This window comes from Sinohyriopsis cumingii, chromosome 1, assembly GCF_028554795.1.
Source record: "Sinohyriopsis cumingii isolate HCF-2022 chromosome 1, ASM2855479v2, whole genome shotgun sequence".
In the NCBI taxonomy this organism is placed as follows: Eukaryota; Metazoa; Mollusca; class Bivalvia; order Unionida; family Unionidae; genus Sinohyriopsis; species Sinohyriopsis cumingii.
In genome coordinates, this window is record NC_142961.1 from 190,254,122 (window position 1) to 190,276,386 (window position 22,265).

Here is a 22,265-nt window from a genome sequence, read left to right on the forward strand (position 1 = left end):
ATGAACTCTGTCTGCATGGTTGCCCCAGGCATCTCCAACTTATATTGGGCAACCCAGTCTTTACTTGGTGTACAGTTTCACAGCCCAGCTTTGACCTTTGTACAACCCTGTTGTGCCCATTCAGTTATTGCTCAATCACTCACCAACACTCAACTAAAATTCATCAGCAGTTGCAGCACATTGTCCAGCCATGTTTATAAATAAAAAGTTCACTGGATCTGGTTTTTATTGTGAATAAACTTATAGAATAAATATTGCATTTGTAGAAGGGTAATACTATAACCAAATTGTTGAGAATGCTAGTTTACTTGGGTTGGGTTAGAGTCAGGGTGGGATTGGTGTGGGCTGGTTTAGTAACTTTTAACTTTATTGTAAAGATCAATTTACTTCAGTTTCAATTTCAATGAACATCTTACTACCAGTTCAACTGCATTGACTGGATTTTCCATTCTTTTTAAAATTTAATGTTGATAAGTTGGCTGTGAAAAAGAGAGTAGCAAATCTTAATCAAAAGATACAAAATCTTTTATCTAAATAATTTTTTAATGTCATTTAAAAGAAAAATGACTTCAACTTTTGCCTATCATATTTCCATCCTATTTTTCCAGTGGTAATTTTGGTTATCATGGTAACTTTTTTAATCAAGAATTAATAGGACCCTTATTGAGGTAAATTTAGTTTCTGCATGACAACTTTTCTGGGCATTTTTGAATTTCAACCAAATTTGGTTTACAGCTTAATGTTTACAAGGTCTGAAGTGATTCTAAATCCTTCCTATTCATCATTTACAATGGTTATGGCCCTTGATTGCCCAGGCTCCTAACTTTGGTTTCTACAAGATGACTTTCCTGGGAAAGATTGTATTTTAGCCAAATTTTTCATGCATGAGACTTCAAAAGAATTTAACATCAGCATTCCACAACATTTTATTTAGCAGCAGTTATGACCCCTGATAGCATTCAAATTTTGGTTTTCACAGCAAAACTGCAAGAATTATTTGATTTGAACTAAATTTTGAACGTATCATAATTTATATTGATTCAAGCTTCAAGTTCATTTTCCAGCTTTGTACATGTACATCATTTTCAGAAAATATGGCCCCTGATTGCCGATCCACCAAACTTTGCTTCTCCAGTATTTTATGGAGTTATGGCCCCTGACTTGCACCAGAAGTTTAATGCAGCTTTATATTCATTAGACCTCAAGTGAGTTTCTTCCATGACATCATTTACAGGAGTTATGGTCCCTGATTGCTTTTCCTCTTAACTTTGGTTTAACTTTGCCATGGAATGTGGCATGCAGTTTGATCTGGAAGAGAAATCAAATGATTGAGATTTCCCAAACCCCATGACACCATTTACATGAGTTTGGGGCCCTTTTCATGCACATGTTTCCAACATTTGTTTCCCAACATTGCTTAAGTACAGAGTTTGATTTTAATTCAATTTTATGGCCTGAAGCTTTATATCAGTGTAAACTTGAATGATATTTATTTCTAGCATTTCCCGCCTCGGATGCGGGAGGTCGTGGGTTCGATCCCTGGCCGAGTCATACCAAAGACTTACAAAAATGGCACTAACAGCTGCCTCGCTTGGCGCTCAGCATTAAGAGGTTAGTGTTAGGACTGGTCGGCCTGGTGTCAGGATAATGTGACTGGGTGAGACATCATGCTACATGTCTGCAGCATGATGCCCCAGTGCTAGACATCACTGTAAACTGCCACACTACAGACATCGTAGCGATATGACTGAAAAATTGTTAAAGCTACGTTAAAAATCCAAATCACACACACATTTCCAGCATTTCATACTATCATTTACAGGAGTTATGGACCCTGATTGCTTTTCATCTTTAGCATTGGTTTTTGCAGCTTATCTTTTACCATGATTTTTTAGATTTCAACCAGTTTTGGCAGGCAGCTATATATAGGTGCTCACACTTAGGGGTAACAGGGAGGGAGGGCATTCCCTACCCCCAATAATTCTACAGCTGCCCCTGGAAATGAATTAAATCAAACATATGTTTAGCTTTGAGAAATCTCATTTCTATGACAGTCTATGTAAGTAGTGAATTGATGGCCCATTTTTTCTAGTTTTGGTTTTTGCACTGGATTATTCCGAAATGGCAGATAACTTCTGAACTATTGCATGAAATTGATTGCGGGCAGTTTTACATAAGTTGATATGATTTATGGCCACAATTGTTTGATATACCCACCAACCTTTTTTGTTTCTAAAAAGTTTGCTGTTTAAGGTGATGCTGAACAAAATTGTAGCCCTGTTGTGATGCCCTCATTGCTTACAGTTAACATTGTGATTATAGTGACATCTTTGTCTTTGTTAAGAACTATAGCAAATATTTAAACCTGTCAGTAATGGGGCCCCAAGTGGGGGCCGAGTGGTCTAAAGCGCTCATTGTTACAGATCACTGCCATCTCACCTCTGTCTGCATGAGTTTGAATCTCGGATTCGGCTAATGTGGTTATGTGAGAAAGCTTGCCAGTAGCTTCTTGTGGGTCGGTGGTTCTTTCCGGGGGTTTCCCGGGTTCTTCCTCTACCATTTATACTGGCCGCCATGTATAGCCTATCTTGTGCTGAAAAATGGTGTTAAACCCTACAACAACAACATAAACCTGACAGTAAAATTTTGAGTGTAACACTTATTAGTTTATTATAAAATTTAGTGTACTTTTGGGCCATGCAATTGAAAGATTCATACTTATTTCTAAAACATCATGCCCAAGTCCAACAGATCTGTGAAAATCTCTCATTATACTTTCAAGCTCTACCTTTATTTCTTTGATTAATCTCTCCTGTATTTCGAGAATTTCCCTATCTTTTTCAGCTGGAAGGAGAATTTACTCACCCCCCTAAATTTTCATTTATGGAATAGACCCTGAAAACTGCATGTTATACACTATCCCTGAATATATTTTATATTTCATAAAAGCCATTAGACTAATGCCCAATTTCCAGAACTTTGATTTTCTGATAGCCACAACATATTTGTGTTGGGTAAATAGGACTTGGTGAACTTTCAGGTAGGAAGGATAGGAGTTCACGGAAAACACATCATTTTACCCTAATGTTTCCATTACTGATGAATTTCACAGAAGTTGTGGACCTGTATATAAGCTGTGGTAGATAAAAGACCATTTATAATGGATCCATTTGGGTGATAGGGATTCATCCAGTAGGATAGTCTTCTACAGTTTAATGCTAGGGTACATTTTACCTATGATTTGAAGCAATGTTTTTCAGGTATGTTACAAAAGATCATTTAGGAAAGATAGTTGGAATGAATGTATATGCATGCAAAGGCTGGGGGTGGGGGATGGTATACAGTAAAAAAAAATGGCACACATTATTTTAATAATTTTGCTCTTTTTTTGCTGTGATCTTTGTTTTGTGTACCTTTTGTGGAGTTATTGTAGTACATGTATATTTATCTTTATTATTTGTCTCATGGTGTATTCTTACTTTGGGTTGGAGAAGTTTGTCTTCAAGGGGATTTGTGGCAAGATTTTGGGTTGGAAAAGGTTTTTGACTTCCTGGCAGTAATGTAGCAAGATTTTTGCCTTGCCATTTTGCCATCTAGCTTTTGTACGGCACTATGTAACCTTGAATGTGCTGATGCATCATTAACCCTATACTTACATACATACATGCAATTGTTTTCATATTTTCAGGCAAGATGGTGCTCTACAGACCCATTGTTCTCCATGCATTAATGGGGGTGGGGGGATCAGCTGTGGTAAAGCCGTTTTGTACCTAGGACTTAGTTTGTCTAGTTGTTGGATTCTTTGGTATTTTAGATGGTCAGTTGAAAATGTACTTGCAGCTGATACATACATAATTAAGTACCTTTAATCTATTACAAATAGGTACATATAATCTTTTTCAAATAGGTACCTATAATCTTTTAAAAAGGCTCAAGAGATGTACATTGATTTTAATGTTGAGCTGTCTCTTGCAAGTCAGAAGGAGTACTACTTTTTGATTATCTCATATTCACAAAATAGAAAAATAAAAAAAATAAAAATAAAAACATTTGTCAAGTAAGTAATGGTATAGTATATAAAATGCTGGAAGAAATGTAACAATCCAAGCTTGAAGTTACATGTATTTCTCATTCTTGTGTATACTGCCCAGTTTATGTGTTTGAATAGTGGATGTAGTTTGATAGCTGATTGAAAGCAGGATATGGGGAATTGAGAAACAATTGAAATAATGACTCGGATAAGATCAGCAGATGCAATTATTTAATGTTATATGTAGTGAGTACAGATTTTTTTAATGTCACAAATATATGTACCAACTAGTTTAAAAAAGGGCATTCAAAGACCAGGATTACTCTCCATTTTCAATCTTCTCACTTGTTCATTGTAAATTACCAGTTGAGTCCAACTGCATACTGCACAGACCCAGATCTGCTATTGCATAATGCATTAGCAGATCTGAGTGTTTGTAGCTCATTAGAAGTAATTGGTAGACAAACAACATAGACGCTATTTTGCCAGTGCATTATGCATTAGTGTGCATGTTGTTTGCTGTTGGCCTCAACTACTAAGCTAGTATATTGTATGTGTGTTTGTGTGTGTTTTGGGTTTTCAATGTAGCATAACAATTTTTCGGTCATGTTGCTATGATATATTCAGTGTGTCAGTTTATAGTGGTGTCTAGCACTGGGGCATCATGCCACAGACATGTAACATGATGTCCCATCCAGTCACATTATCCTGACACCAGGCCAGCCAGTCCTAACACTAACCTCTTAATGCTGAGCACCTAGCAAGGCAGCTGTTAGTACCATTTTGTATAAGTCTTTGGTATGGCTCAGCCGGGGTTCGAACCCATGACCTCCCACAATTGAGATGTAAACTCTTACCACAAGGCCACTGAAGCAGATAGTACAAAGTGTTATATGGGTCAGAGTCCCAATAAATTTTACAGAGTGTTATATGGGCCAGAGTCCCAAACAAATTTTACAGTGTTATATGGGCCAGAGTCCCAAATAAATTTTACAGAGTGTTATATGAGCCAGAGTCTCAAATAAATTTTGACATGAAGCATGTTAGTACTGTACTCAAGGGAGAACCATGACTACACAAAGTTACATGTGGATTAGCAGTTAGCGGGCCAGATTCACAACTGATAGGTCTGGGTACGAATCTTACCATCGGACCAGCTTGGGTCAGCTAATGAGGTTTGTCTGAGCACTAAATAACTTTATTTGTGTTGCTGTGCTGTAAAACACAAAATCATTATCAACAACAAAAAACTTGTGTGCAAGTACGTTTGACCCCATGTGGTACGTGCATAAAAATGAAACTTCTACAAGAGCCAAATATTTATGATGGTACATGAATGATTTTTATGGTTTGCACTGAGATCACTGCACATCAACATCCCATTTCTTAAAGAAAGAAAAAGTGCAATGTTATATTTGCAAATTTCAATAGTAATTTATTCCAAGCTGTGTAAGTAATTAAAAGAATTCAAAGTCTGCATATCTACAGCTGTTCAGATCTTAGTAAATAAGGAATTGTCACATCTGCAGTGTGAACATTCAAGTTGGCTGCCCCTTTATTTAGACTTGTTATTCTATCCCAACTTGATTGATTATCAAGCATTTTGTGTTTGCAGCCCAAGATCAAAACCATATATTAAAGACTATGATATTACATTAGATATATTTAGCACACGTGATATCCCACCTTGTTGATTAAGCTGTATCTAGATTATTGTCTTTGAAATGTCTTTGAACTTGGGCTAGATCCATTATGTTAGAGGTTGCGTATGGAACAGACAGATTCATAAAGTGTTACCTGATAACTTGAAACTTGAAGTACGTGTTGCAAAGTGACAAGATGGCAGTTATCTATATGACACTGACAAACTAGTTTGCTTGTTATACATTTAACAAACAACTGTGTAAAGAATAAAAAAAAAAAACGATACATGAAATAAACGTGATAGAAGTCTGCAAGTGTATAATAAGGGCCATATACTTACTACGGATACAGTTGTATGAAAGTGTTGTAATTACTGTGGATATTAACAGCTAAGTTCTATTTCTCAGAGACACCAGGAGTGACTTGGAACTACCAGTACTGTACTAGATTGCTTAAATAGATGAACCCTATTTACCTATCGTCTGACTACTGCTACAGTTTGTAATGCACGATTGCTAGATTAGTCAACCAGCTGTAAGGTACTGCAGACGGTAGGGCAATAATCGGTGCTATATAGGTTGATCAGTGAAGCGGTTTATGGCAGTAAGAAAATATGTAACACTAACAGTTGTAATTTAAGCCTTGTTGTTTTCCTACTGATGAGGTTTATCTGTATTTGCTAGCATTTACGATTCTGGAGTGTTGCGCAAGAAGCACCTGTCAGTCTTGTAGGGGTCAGATCTAGTGATTCACACCTATTTGATTATTCTACTTGGAGGTTTTTGACTGGATAAATGCTGGTAGAAAAAGAAAAAGCCATAATTAACAGTCAAAAAAAAATCATCTGTTGGAAGTGACGCACTTGGATGATTATTTTTATTTTGATTTGATTCATTTTTCAGGATTTGTGTTGAGATTCTAAAGTTAACCGAGAGTTTAATTAATTTTCATGACAACAGATACGGCACGCAGTGGATGAATTGATTTGGAAAAGAGATTTCAAGTTCTTTTGATCTTTCAAAAACTGTACACCTTTGATGTCATTTTACTCACTAATTGAATATACCTTTTTGTGGATTATGTTCTGCGTGAAGTATGGAAATAAGATTTGTGAGTTTTAAATATTATTTGCAGATCTCAGCTCATTAATCACTGCATGATCTTGTCTTTCGTACATAATTTATAAAAGTTCAGACTCGTGGAGGGTGTCTTTGCTTGACTGCACCATGTCCTCATTTGACCACGAAGACGATGATGTATTTTTCCAAGGTATAAGTGCATCACAGTCTTCCTTCTATCGTTCACATAGAAGCCATTTACAGATATCTGCCTCAGCATCGTCCTCTTGCAAAGGGAAACCCTTGATTTTAAGATCACAATCTTGTATCTCTGGAAGTAGCGTCATGGCCACATCGAGTATAAATCCATATTTGGAAGATTCTCATGAAGGAGATCTAGGATTTAGCACTGGACAGTCACCTTTGGTGCTGAAAAGGAAACTACCAATTCTTGACTTAAACAAGCCACATACAAAGAAAAACGTCAGGTAAGGCGTGCTCTTAAAATACGTTTAAAATTTAATTTTAATTAACTATATAACATATACTTTACAGTTCAAAACTCATTTTATATTATTTTATATTATTTATATTCAGAGCACAGTTAACCTACAAGATATCTCCTCACACAAAATGAAAAATTCATTTCACCTTTTAAAAAAAACCCACCCTAAAACCAAATAGTTTTGTCCGCAGCTATGATAGCAAATGAAAGAATTCTCATAGAAGGTCAAGGTAGACTCGTATGCCCTATTGTAAGACATGTATGGATGCCAGAAATGTTGATGCTAAAGCATATACGGTAACCACTATTATATTTTGATCAGTTTAGAAGTGGAGATGAAGCTTCTAGATGACATCTGTCTTTAATCCACACCTACCATGTATACTTGATTATTAGTGTGTATCTTTAATACTCTTCTTCCATATCTACTCACTCATAAGTCACGTCTGCAGGCAAACTGCACAGACTGGTTCTTCTGCTGCAAATCACCAACAGCTTACAGTTTGCTAGTATTAATGTGTAGAACAACAGAGGAGTAATTTAAAAGAATAAATTGTAATTTAGTTGAACAAATAGACCCTGATATGTTGGTGCATTATATGATGCCAGATCTGGGTCTGTGTGTTTTGTAGTTGGACTTAAAAGCTAGTATTATATGGCATATGGAATCTACTTTGGTGGCCTAGTGGTTAGAGCATCCGCCTCGGATGCCGGAGGTCAGAGGTTCAAATCATGGCCGAGTCATACCAAAGACATAAAAATGTTACTAACAGCTGCCTCACTTGGCGATCAGCATTAAGAGGTTAGTGTTAGGACTGGTCTGCCTGGTGTCAGGATAATGTGACTGGGTGAGACATAATGCTTCATGTCTGCAGCATGATGCCTCAGTATTAGACATCACTATAAACTGCCACACTGCGGTCATCATAGAAGTATTACAGAAAAATTGTTAAAGCAATGTTAAAAATCCAAATCACACACACATTTATTCCACTAAAACTTATAAGTTTTGGTTGATTCAGATTTTATCAATTTGCAAATTTTACAAAAAAGGAAGAAAACACAGCAGTTATCTCCCCATTATAAATCATTTTTGTTTCAACAGGTAACTACTATTACTACTATTAAGTCCGTAACTTATTTTTCATTAATGTTTGTCAAATATGCATGCACACACACACACACACAGAGAGCACTCTCCATTTGGCAAGTTCATCATCCAATATAACACTATACACTTTTTTCCAGAAGTTTTAATTTGGAATAGAAATTAAGAAAAGGAGCTGTAATTTTAAGTAAGCAATTACCCAATTTCTTAGGGGCCCCGAGTGGCCGAGTGGTCTAAAGAGCTTACCATTCTGGATCACTGCCATCTCACCTCTGTCTGCGTGGGTTCGAGTCCAAGTCTCGGCTAGCATGGGTACGTGTGAAAGCCTGCCAGTAGCTTCTCATGGATCGGTGGTTCTTCCCTGGGTTTTCCAGGGTTCTTCCTCCACCAGCTATACTGGCCGCCATCTATAGCCTATCGTGCGCTGAAAAATGGCGTTAAACCCTACAACAACAACAACAACAACAACAACCTAATTTCTTCTAAGTCTTCCTTAAAAAATCTATTTCAGTTGATTAATTCATTACTGTCCTTGAAGGTGGTCACACAGTTATACTTGTTTTCACCCCTGGTTGATTAATGATTTTGCTAAACAGTTCTCACAGTAGGACCATAAATACTTGCCATCTTTCTAGATTGTGATGGGTAGGTTTTGGATTGTGGTAAAAAAAAGGGGCAAGGGCAAAGGGGACTGCATAAGTTGGTGAATATTTCTACTGAATAAAAAGTTACAGTTCGTAATTCATTGTATGTAGGATTTTAAAATTAAATTGATTAAAATACATGTTGATTTTGTATAATAATGATAATCACAACAAACCAGGCTACTATTCAATTTTCTGGATCAACTATCCAAACGACTGTTATCTGTTATCTTCCATTTGTAAGTCTGTCAGTTCGTTCCTAATTTGCCTCACAGGATGTCATTTCAGTAGCAGCAAAGTTGTATTTTCATGAATAAATTGACACGATAAAAACAAAAAAAAAAAAACTACTTAACTGCCGTATCTCTCGTATTTCAACTTGAAAAACTTGAAGTTGACCTCTTTACTTGTAAATCATTTTTTTCTCGAGAATGTCTTACAAGAAGTGGTTTACAAGTAGCGCTATCAATACAGAAAACCTGTTTCATGTATAGCATAAATGAAATAATTTTGTAAATAACTCTGTCATGGTTTACATATACGTCACAACATTGTATTAAGTATTTTATATACTTGCTACAGTGTATAAAGCTGCATGTAATTTTTTTCTTCTTTGGTTACATTGAAAATTTGGTTTCAGGAAAGTTGGTTTTTCCTTTGAAAAATTGTTGTTCTCAAAATCATGAAATTTTCAGAGGTAAGGACAGACCACCCATTTAATTTTTTGTAAGGATGAGCGTTTCCTGGTAGTTTCTTCTGGGCTGGGATATTTTTATTCTTTTTAAATCAAGATGTATTATTTTTGTTAACTAAAATAATGGATATAATAATTTTTCGAGTTTATTTTTGGTTGCTATGAATGAGAGCAATGATTTCTTTTTTCAAGTTATTTGAGAGGTGGAACTCCACCCCACCCCCCCAGTAAATGCTACATTCCCCTCCCACCCCAAAATGAAATGCTTAGTTCCACATATAGAATTTTGAAACGGAATAATATATATCACTTAAAAATTCATATTTTTTTTTCTTCCAAACATAATGAATACATTGGGTTCATTAAATGATATATGACCCTGTTAGTTACCAGATCCACTGATGTAGAGTCCATGATAATCATCTTTAGAAAAGGTTGACTAATTCAGGAATGTGTTCTCACTTGGAATAAACATTGTTTACAATTCAAAAATGGGAGTGTGACCCACTTACCATAAGAAAAGAAAAACTCCTTGAAAAGTCCTTGGAACAAAAACAAAACAGCTCTACTAGCTTACACAAAAAAGAGAAAAAAATGCATTGCTTCAAGTTACATTTTGCTCAGTGACAAATTTTGAGATATCTGAAACAAATTTTATTTTGTAAATAATTTGGATTTCTGGTGTGAGGATAATGTGACTGGTTGGAACATAATGCTACATGTCTGTGGCATGATACCCCAATGCTAGACATCACTATAAACTGCCACATTGCAGACATTGTAGTGATATGACTGAAAAATTGTTAAAGCTACATTAAAAATTCAAAATCACACATCACATAACATCACATAATGTGTTCAGGTACACAGTAATGGAATACATGTTTTTAGGTACACAGTCAGGCGCACATGTACATGATGTTGTGAAACCTTGAGGAATTACATTTTTCACAATCTTTCAGTGATTGGTTTTCCTGGAAATAAAAGTATTTTATACCAAAATGCAAACAATTTAATTAGAAATGCTGTATATTTACAACTATTCCCAGTGTGATTATAAAAAGAGCATTCAGCAATTAAACAGCACTGCAACCCACCTCTTCCATGATCTTTTCAATGTCCAGCCAGGATGGTACCCCCTTCTTCATTTTTCAGAGGTCCACCAGTAATCTCACTTATAATGTGGTCCATGTTTTGTGTGCGAGTTATTGAGGGAGAGGTTTATTGACAAACTGCCATAATGATCACCTTTATTCATTAGTCACCTGTTCACAGAGGCCATTCTAATTTTCCCTTGACAAATTTCTTAAATAAATGTTTTGTATTTGATGATCACCTACCTGTATTCTACAGTTAGGAGCGAAGTGTTTCCATATAAAACAATCGTTTCTCCCTGCCTTATGCAGCAAAGGGAGTGTATCTAGTGTCCACTCAGCCTATGCAAACTGAATTTTTGCTTCATGAGGAACTTGTTTATTAAAGGAATATCATCTGAATTGAGTCCAAACATTTCTTGTCTCACTTTTACTCACAGTGTAACTCAATATATCAAATCCAAAAGTAAGTAAGTTTTCATCATTAAGAGTTGAGAGTCTAAGCAATTCGTTTGCTCAGTGGTGGGATTGAAGCAGTTGTGCTATCACAGCAGAAATGCTCCAGTATGACAGGTATAGTTTCATGTCTTCATCTATTTGCCTGTAAATTAAAGTTTGTCTTTGAGAAGCAATAAAAGTTGCACCCTTTTTCATTAGGGTCAGGGGTCATTCAATACTTTAAACTTGTCTGTAAAGTCAGGTATAGTTTTTACATCATGGGTCACAAAGAATACCTATATACAGCTTCTTTGGATTTTTTATTCATCGTAAGTCAGCAATTTTTTTATCATGGCATATCCAGATATTATTTTAAAGTGTGAACGGCTTTTTTCCAAGATGGCTGGCAAATGAGTCAGTCTTCTGCTTTACAGTCATAACTTTGATGTAAGTCAGTTGTGAAATTACTATCTTGTCATGTCTAAGATCAGTGATTACTGTTAAGTAATGATGATTTCATATACAGGATGGGGAGCAAACAGCATGTACACGTATTTTATGATAAACATGGGTTGTGGTGTGTAGGAGAGCCACAGTCATGCTGAGGCATGTTATTCACTCTCCTCCAATATTTATGACATCATCGTATATGGCACATGACATCATGTATCAAAATGTTGTAACCTGTAAACATACGAGTATTTGTGAAAGGTAACTGCCACTGCCATGATATCTGGGACAAAAACTGAGAACTTCACTCAGAAAACATCTGGAGATCTTTGTTTTTAACAATGAGATTGGTGAGAGCAATATATCAATCTCCTGGAAACAATTGAAGGAGCACGATGGTGTATGAAAGCAATCATGCTCCTGAAAACATTAGCCCTGCATATAGATACTATAATAACATTAATAATGATGCTGTATGCACGGCATTTAATCAGTAACCAGTTTTAAATTTGAACCTGTAAACCAGGGTCACCTGTGTACAATGGCCAGTTTTGCCTCTTCACATGGGTGACAGGTTTTGACTATGTTTGTCTGCAATGACCAGTTATACAAGGTAGCAATGTTTGAGATGACTTCCACTGTTTGATGAAAAGAGCCAGTCAAATGACTATACTAAATGTTCATGAAACAACGTTTTCCATGTTTTTGTCTGAAGTGACTAGTTATACTTGGGAGTAAGTCTGAGATGTCCCCGACTACCTGACACTAGAGCCAAGCAGATGACTTGACTGGTGGGGAAAACAGTTATGCTTCACTTATTATTTTTGCATAGGCACGAACGCTGACTGATTTCCACATATCCAAACTGTTCATGAATATTAAAAGAGAAATCTGAAAATGTCTCTCTTTGTTCACTTGTAAATTCTGGGTGAAAGTCTTTGCATGATTCTGCATTCTGTCTATGGGATAATATTTTGGTGGGCATAACTCTTTGTAAAAGTGTAGTTAATGAATGCACATTTTTTATCATTTGTTGTATATGTACATTTGATGTTTAAAGAAATTTACTTTCTAGAACAGATTCAACTGAGCTGGATATGTAAGGTTTGATTGTTGTGTTAATAAAGTTATTGTCTTTTAGGGAATCATAGTGACATGAGTTGGTCCGTACTCTGTAATATACATCATCTTGACGATGTTTCTTAATACATTATAGACTTATTCTTCTGTCAAAGTTTGTGTGGAAGCTAAGATAAACAGGTAAATAGCTGCGTCAGGTAATCTGAATTATTGTGGACTTTTAGACTTATTTAAAAAGACCTCACTTTTCGATAATCATTAGCTTTAATGAAAACAACTTGTATTTGCTGCTAACTCCCATGCATTAATTATGTTTAAACAAAGTTGCTTTGTGTTTCAGTGGTTGTGTAAACATTCACATATTTTGGGAAATGCGACAGCCTTACATATTTTGCCAGGCATATTGAACAATCCAATTTATATTATGTTTGAAGTCAGTATGCAAAGTCTTCATTTGGAAATGGGTAGCTTTGGCTGCTTTGTATTTACTTTCATTTTTGTTCTCCATATTTCATTATTTAAATATAATTAGTGCTCACCTGTTTTTAATGAATAATGAGCTTCCCCTCACTCAATCTTACAGGTTAATGCATCATTTGTTAAATATGAAGACAGTTAGGCCAAACTAGGGGATTAGCAACTTCTAGAAGCACACAAGACAATAAAATGGCTAAGTTAGGGTATTGGCAGCTTCTAAAAGCACATAAGACAATGTTTTTCCCCTTAAAGGAACATGTATTTTGTCCATTTCAGGGAGTTGATTGGTATTTGGAGTGGGTATTTTTTGTAATTATGATGCATCATCTGATATTAATGTTCTACTGACTTGTACTATGAGATGCCTAATTATGAAAAACTTGAAGCTGTTTTTACTGATTGAAATATTAGCATAGTATAGTGATGGACCATAGTACTGTTTTGAGGTACAGTGTAGTGTAGAGCCACAGTACTGTTTTGGGATACAGTGTAGTGAAGGATCACAGTACTGTTTTGAGGTACAGTATAGTGTAGGGCCACAATATCGTTTTGGGGTACAGTGTAATGAAGGACCACAGTACTGTTTTGGGGTACAGTGTAGTGTAGGGCCACAGTACTGTTTTGGGGTACAGTGTAGTGTAGGGCCACATTACTGTTTTGGGGTACAGTGTAATGAAGGACCACAATACTGTTTTGGGGTACAGTGTAATGAAGGACCACAGTACTGTTTTTAGGGGTACAGTGTAATGAAGGACCACAGTACTGTTTTGAGGTACAGTGTAATGAAGGACCACAGTACTGTTTTGGGGTACATTGTAATGAAGGACCACATTACTGTTTTGGGGCCACATTACTGTTTTGGTGTATAGTGTAATGAAGGACCACAGTACTGTTTTGGGGTACAGTGTAATGAAGGACCACAGTACTGTTTTGGGGTACAGTGTAATGAAGGACCACAGTACCGTTTTGAGGTACAGTGTGGTGTAGGGTCACAATACTGTTTTGGGGTACAGTGTAATGAAGGACCACAGTACTGTTTTGAGGTACAGTGTAACGAAGGATCACAGTACTGTTTTGAGGTACAGTGTAGTGTAGGACCACAGTACTGTTTTGGGGTACAGTGTAGTGTAGGGCCACATTACTGTTTTAAGGTACAGTGTAATGAAGGACCACAGTACTGTTTTGAGGTACAGCGTAATGAAGGACCAAATTACTGTTTTGAGGTACAGTGTAGTGAAGGATCACAGTACTGTTTTGAGGTACAGTGTAGTGTAGGGCCACAGTACTGTTTTGGGGTACAGTGTAATGAAGGACCACAGTACTGTTTTGGGGTACCGTGTAGTGAAGGACCACATTACTCTTTTTGAGGTACATTGTAGTGAAAGACCACAGTACTGTTTGGAGGTACAGTGTAGTAAAGGACTACAGTACTGTTTGGAGGTACAGTATAGTTAGGGATTACATTATAGTTTTAAGGTACAGTATAGTGAGGGACTTAATAACTGTTTAAAAGTATATTGCAGTGAAGGATGAAAGTCCTGTTTTGAGGTATGGTGTAATGAGGGACTATATAGCAATGTTTTGAGGTACATTATGGTGAGAGATTACAATACTGTTTCGAAGTATAGTATAATGAGTGATCACAGATCTTTTCTGAGACACAGTATAGTGAGGGACTACAGTACTGTTTTGAAGTACAGTATACTAAGTGATCACAATACATTTCTGAGACACATTATAGTGAGGGACTACAGTACTATTTTGAAGTACATTATAGTGAGTGATCACAATACTTTTCCAAGACACATTATAGTGAGAGATTAAAGGACAGTTTTTTGAAGTACAGTATAGTGAGGGACTAGAGTACAGTTTTGAAATACAGTATAATAAGTGATCACAGCTCTTTTCTGAGACACAGCATAGTGAGGGGCTACAATACTGTTTTGAAGTTTAGTATAGTGAGGGACTACATTACTGTTTTGAAGTACAATATAGTGAGTGATCACAGTACTTTTCCAAGACACAGTATAGTGAGGGACTGTAATACTGTTTTGAAGTACTGAGTATAGTGAGTGATCACAGTACTTTTCCAAGACACAGTATAGTGAGGGACTACAGTACAGTTTTAATGCACAGTGTTGTAAAGGATGACAGTACTGTTTTGACTGGTACAAAAGCAATTCTGTGCCTTCATGCAAATCAAGGAATGGCTTTGACGTAATGTATAATGCTGTATGTCATGCATCATCACTAAGTACACTCTTCAGATATTATTAAATTTTAAAAACTTGAATCGGTACATAGATTAGGAACTTCATGTGTGAATCAATATCTGGTCAATAGTTTAGCTTGTCATCAGTGTTTTGATAGGACTTGAAAGTAAACTTTCCCTCCTTGAGAAAACATGGAATATGAATTAACACTACATTTACTCATTTCTATATCTACTTATGCACCTTACTCCAGTATTATGTTCTGCTGAGGGAATACATAATGTGCTTCCCAATAAATTTGAATTTCATTTGTAATCTTTTCAGTATTGATGCAAACTATTAATTTCTAACACAGGAGTGTTTGCTTACAGGAACAAAGGGCCAAACTTTAAACATAGGGTTAGAGAATAAATGAAGGATTAACTCGGCTGTGTTATTTTCTCCCTGACTGTGTATGTGAAGTAGAGCTATGAATAAGCACCTAAATGTGTATGATTGGATAACCAGGCCTATACCTTGACTTAACAGTTTCTGGCCCATTGACTGTGAAGGGTCATGCATTTCTCAACATCTGCATGTTATCGCTCAGAAGGCCATATATTTGGAGACCGCTTTGGTGGCCTAGTGGTTAGAGCATCCGCCTCCGATGGAAGAGGTGGTGGGATCGATCCCTGGCCAATTCATAATAAAGACTTACAAAAATGGTACTTATAACCGCCTTGCTTGGTGCTCAGCATTAAGAGTTAGGACTGGTGTCAGAATAATGTGACTGGGTGGGACATCATGCTGCATGGCTCTGGCATGATGCCCCAGTGCTAGACATCACTATAAACTGTCACACTGAAGACATCATAGCAATATGACTGCAAAATTGTTAAAAATCCAAATCACACACACACATATTTTTGGTACAGTTTTGATCAAACTTGGGGTGAGGGCTTATATCTGATTTAAACTAGATCTTTGCATATTAATTAGATGATGTTGCATATGATTGGCTGAGCTTGTTACCACTCTGGAGACCATATTTCTAATTCAGTTTTTGTCAGAGTTGAATAATTATATTGAAAAGCTCTCAGATGGGTTCAGCAACGAGCAAAACCCATTGAGATTCATTAATATTACTTAGGTGAGAACGCATCTGTTTTGCTTATTACCGATTGGGAAGCCATATTTTGTAATCAGATTTTGATCAGACTTGCTTCATAGTCTTATTTCATCAAGCAGCTGTACGACAGGGGTTGGCAATCTATTTGACTTAGCATGCCGCTTTTTTCCAGATTAATTACAAAATGAACGAATGCATGCCACCAGTAAGTTAGTAACACTCTTAAAATCAAGATTTTTGGCTACCCTTCACATGTCTCATGAAACCTCTTTATGTGCCACCTTGTGGCGTGCGTGCCTTAGGTTGCCTACTCCTGTTGTGCAACGTTGATAATGAGCAATAGATCAACTGATATTTTAAGAGGTAACGGTGCTTCATTGTGATTTCATGGGCATATTGTAATCACTGGTGCATACTACCTTGTTATATTGTTAGTTCTGTGCTTTCAGATTAATTCAGATGATAGTGATACTGTATATCTTAAAAACATTCTAGACTTTTTTAGAATTTGACCAAATATGACATCCAGGCATAAAGGGCTTTTAGTTTGATAAAAATAATGCTGATTTTAAATCAGTTATGGCCACTGTTGCTGAAAACTTTTTCACAAAATTTGATACTTTTTTTAAAAATAAAGGTGCTTTTTAAATATGTGATGCTGTTCAAAGGTGTTGTAGCAGGAAAAGGTTGTTCAACTTTCCTTCCCATCCCATAATGTTTTCCTCTTGTGCTAGAGATGCTATACTCAACAGATAATCAGAGCAATTCATGATCCACATTGCTTGGATTAATTAAATCCCATTGATGCATTATCTCATACATGTCGTATAATGTCAGATCTCTTTTTGATAGTGGAAATGTTGACATGGTCTGCTACATCAAAACTAAACAAAAAAGCAGTGTTGTACCTTTGTACATGGGGATGAGGGTTCCCGGCAATTTTTTTGACTATTGTCCCCCACATTTTGTGAACACTGTGCACCTTCTTGGCATGCTTGTTAAAATACCGGTATGCTTCCTACTTTTCTTTGATGCATGCCCATCCACATCTTTATTGGCATTGGTGTCCGTAGAAGTTTTTGTGGGATGGGCCCCCACCTCATCTGCACATGCCCATGTATATTGGCATTAACAGTGGGCAAAATGGCTAATGTTGATAAGAAGGGAATTACTATTTGTTGTAAAACAACATATTGGGCAATTGGAATGTTCGGAGTGTTTGGTAAATGGCTGAGTTGCAATATGAAGTCCTTGATGGTGTCTAGTGTAACATAATTTTGAAGCTGAAGGCACATCAGTAAACATCGGATGATTTAATTTTATCTTGAGGATGAAGTAAAGACAAAAGGGATTAAATTTGTGAAAAATGCATAATTTGTCATTTAATTAATTTATTTGAATAACTTGAAAAGTAATTAAGAAAAATTGGGGAAGTATAATAATAAAAGTTGTGCATAAAGAGTGAATACTTGAGTTAAATGAGACCAAATGAAGTTAACTGAGTGCAGTTCATTTTAGGTGAACCAGATATGCAAATATGTAAATATTTTCATGAGTCAATTGAGTATTTGGTACAATGTTTATTACTAAAACATGATGCAAAAACACCTGACTACTTGAACATTTTGCATTGAAACCATATAATTTTTGTCCAAAATGCAGAGTAATGCCAGATTATTGATAAAGTCTGTCAGTCCATCTGTATGGCATTAGCATGGTGGTTATAGCATTAGCACTGTGGTATAATGGCATCAGCACTGATTTTAGGCATTATCACTATGGTTGTGGCTATGGCATTAGCACTGTGATTATGGCATCAGCACTGTGGTCATGGCATTAGCACTGTGGTATGGCATTAGCACTGGTTATGGCATTAGCATTGTGGTTATGGCATCAACACTCTGGCTAAGGTGGCGCTCTACAGTTTCATATTTTGCATAGGGTTAGGATTTTAAAGAAAAAGAATTTCCCTGGCTTTCCTCACTGATTATACTGGCTATTTAAAAAAGACCTTGTATATCTTAGGTATAATTCAAAGAACTTTTAATTCCCTTTAGTTTGTTTGATGTAATATGGGTTATAGAGTATACAGCTTGGCCTTACTCCAGATGTGCACTTTTCAAAAAAGTGCTAGCTCCACTTGGTCATTTTCACTTCCTGAACTTGAGAGGTAAATTGTATAAAAAAGAGCTGATGACTTTTTTTTACATTTTCTATATTTGGTAATTCATTCATTGCCCTTTCAGAAGCTGGTATTGTCTAGTCTGGCAAAAGTCATTTTCCCTATTTTAATAGCTGCTATGGATAGTGTACTTTAGACAAATTCAGGCTGAATTTTTAGCACAAGGGAGCATTCATTTTAGTTAGCAGTGTGTTTAAATCATGTACAATTTCCGAAAGTACAATATCCAAAGAAATATCAACATTACATTAATGTAGCATAGAGGCATGCCACCATTCTCTCCATTGTGCATGTTTTAAATGCAAACAACTTCACCTTACATATGTCACTCTCTCAAGAGTATATAATAGCTCAGGTGAGCACCCCCTATGGCATTATCACTGGTTATGACATCATCACTGTGGTATGGCATTAGCACTGGTTATAGCATTAGCACTGTGGTTATGGCATCAGCACTGGTTATGGCATTAGCAATGTGGTTATGGCATTCATACTGTGGTTATGGTTGGCACTTAGCTCATTGTTTCAGATATTTACTCACAGTCACATGTAAGTTTGTATTTATATGTGTTTTGCTATGTACCACACCTTTCCACATAATTAGATTACTGTAAACTATATTTTGTGGTCCAGTTAATTCAGTTAACTTTTGTATTTAGCTCATTTTCTCATGCACTCTTGCCTTTGGAGTCACACACTTTGGTATATAATTGTGTCATGATGAAATTTACAGACATCAGTGAAAATTAAATCTCTTTGACCTATTTTGTACTGTTCACGATTTTGGTAAGCCTTTGTATTTAGCTTAATTTTTTCAGGAAGTATTGCTAACAGTTGCATCAGATGGTATGTTGCATGACACGTACCACAACTGCAGCAAAATTTTGGTTGATATCTGCACTTTGCTCAGTTTTTCAAGCACAATTACCTCTGGAGTTGAAACTGGATCACTGCATCAATATTTCAGAGCAATGATTTTGGTGATCCTTTGTGTTTAGCTCAGTTTTTCTATGTTAGGTTGTATGTAAAGGTAATTTTTTTCAGACCCCATTACTCAGAGAGTCATTCATGTTGGTATTTGCATCATGAGGAGTATTACACCTTTCAGTAAAAATGAAGTCACTGTGACCTATTTTTCATGGTTCAGTGATTTTGGGTAATATTTGCCTTTAGTCAAGTCCATCTAGTTTGCAGTTTGTAATTGGATCATATTCTCAGACACTGTTGTTTAAAGAGTCAGATAAACTGGTAATTAGATGTCATGTGAAGTATCACAATTTCATTAAAATAAACTAGGTCACTATGGCCTATATTTCACAGTTCAAAATTTGGCTAGTACTTGGACATTTTATAGGGGAGAATGTACCAAAATAATTTTATTTCAAGCAATTTGCTGAATCAGTATTAAAGTCTATGTTTCTGTTAATTAACCTCATGTATGTTTGAATGATACTGATATCGGTTGATATTTCCATACTTTTAATAAATGTTGATCACTCTTATGTGAGAATCCCTTGTCTAAAACTTTGAAGCTTGAGCACAGTATTTTCTTCAAAAACAAATCCAGTGGCCTCCCTTGTAAAATCTTTGTGATGTGGAGGCAGCAAGACATCATCAGCACAAGTTTTTATTTTATATGCCAAAGTTTTGTAAAAGCAGGGGATAGTCTTGTAATGGAATAATTATTGTACTGGTTAGACTCTGTAATGTTCCTTGATTTCTGTGGCATAGATATGTGGCATGTATCAAAGAAAACAAGTTAATTGGCTCACTAACTATCCATCCTCTTCAGAAGACCATCATGTATCCAGATTAGATTCCAGGATGCTGGAAGTCTCATGTGATTTTAATCTACATCTGTTTGCTTTTCCCTACTGACATTTTCAGGTTGGAAGAAAGGTAATTACTGTTACCATCTGCCACTGTTTTCAAGTACTTTCTAAATGGTAATTGTCACTTACAATCTGTCAAGAAGTCATTGCAGTAGCCAATCCAAATTTGGGGGAGAGTCTTAAAAGTTAATGCTGGTGTGTATGAGTGATGATGTGTTTATTCATCATTTTGTACATAAAAAAATGTTGTTTTTTTTCTTCATGTATCTGATACCTTCAGTGAATAGAAACCACAAAACTGAAAATTAATTTTGGTCTCCATGGTTTTGAAGGTTTTCATTATTTTTATCAAGTGTTTCTTTTTTTTTTTAGCAATTTCATTATTAAACTGAACTAATACCATCATTCAAATTCTTCATTTAATCACACATTTATTTTGGATACCTTTGGTATTATACCTTGTTGTGATGCTAGACTGTGATTATGCTTTTCCTTGAAGTTCCAATAGCTTGATTTAGGTGTCATTATCAGTCAGTGCAAATGGTGGATGCAAGGTGGTGAATGTTGACCTCACTGTCTGATTTTAGGGATGAGGAAATGTTTGTTCAATTGCAGTTGGATGACAGATCCCAAATACTCATGTACTAGAGAATTAAAAGGTACTAAGTCCAAGGAAAGTTACTAGATTTTGGGGGAAAAATGGGGGAGTATACCCTTTCCTTGCATTTTAAAAGTAAAATATACCAATTATTAGTGAGAAATTAAGAATCCTCTGAATAGTTAATGATGATTTCTATTTTGAAGACAGATTTAGATAAAATGATATCAGTCCACTACAAATATATCTACCACCCCCACCCCCTTCTAATGGATCAAAGTCAATATTTTGGGCCTGATCTCCTTTCCAAACAATGACATGGAAAGGTGACAGTATCACTGAGAATTAATGGGACAATTTAATATTTGCCTTTCAGTCAAATGGCCTTAGGAAAAGATTTCGAGAAAAAGCCCAGGAATGATATAATCTTGTAGAAAAATTGACTGATATGGTAAAACCCATGAAGAAGTAAAATACAGGGATTGGAAGATACAGTATAATGATTTGACGAAGTACACATGCAACTGGAAAATTAGTAATGACTTTAACTTAAAGTTGATTGTGCCATTATTCTGTTCATTTTGATGTTTATATTTCAAAACAAACTTTTTACACTTTATTTTAAAATGTATTAGGTAGACTCAAAACAAATACAGTTAAAGCTGATGTTTTGAATTTGACCTTAAAAGTGGACAAGTTAATGTAAAGGAAAACGTTGAAAAAATTGTACCAAGTCCTTGAAAATATCATGAGCTCTTGGAAAGTCCTTAGATATGGTAGTAAGATTTTTGTACGAACTATGTTGGTGCTTTTGAGAGCCATTAAACCAAATTTAAAAAATTGCTTTAGTTGAAGATTATATGTATCATTTTATGTTCCATCCATGCGGTGATGAATAATATGTTTTCCATCTGTGTCAGTGTGTTAAACATTTTGCTTCTGCACATTTACTTGAATTGTCAAGCATCTACAGTTGCTTACTGTGGGGATTGCTTGTACTTGGGCTAAGGGAGAACTCTATGAATTTCATCATCGAATGATCAAAGGTCAAGGTCACTGATTGAGAGAAGAAAAATTGTTTCTGCATAATGACTTCAGTTTTCTTCCATC

General features: G+C 35.9%; 1 protein-coding gene and 1 long non-coding RNA gene across 10 annotated transcripts in view; one reads left to right on the top strand and one right to left on the bottom strand.

The window, feature by feature from the left end:
- LOC149808567 (3',5'-cyclic-AMP phosphodiesterase 4D-like) overlaps positions 1-22,265 on the top strand; it is a 418,389-nt gene that overhangs the window by 164,524 nt on the left and 231,600 nt on the right. For 2 of the 9 annotated variants that reach the window (XM_089979200.1, XM_089979274.1), the window contains exon 1: positions 6,301-7,220. The exons of 3 other annotated variants lie outside the window; for them this stretch is intronic. In XM_089979200.1, the coding sequence (XP_089835326.1) occupies positions 6,901-7,220 (320 nt within the window). In that variant the 5' untranslated portion in view covers positions 6,301-6,900. Of the gene's footprint in view, positions 1-3,085; positions 3,261-3,356; positions 7,221-22,265 lie in introns of those variants that run through there. 4 more of the 9 variants (XM_089979305.1, XM_089979193.1, XM_089979208.1 and 1 more) reach the window with 4 other exon arrangements.
- Positions 909-6,141, bottom strand: LOC149808569 (uncharacterized). The gene is made up of 2 exons (XR_016425396.1): positions 6,015-6,141; positions 909-1,308 (listed from the first exon to the last, which is right to left on the bottom strand). It is a non-coding gene; the product is annotated as an uncharacterized LOC149808569 (long non-coding RNA).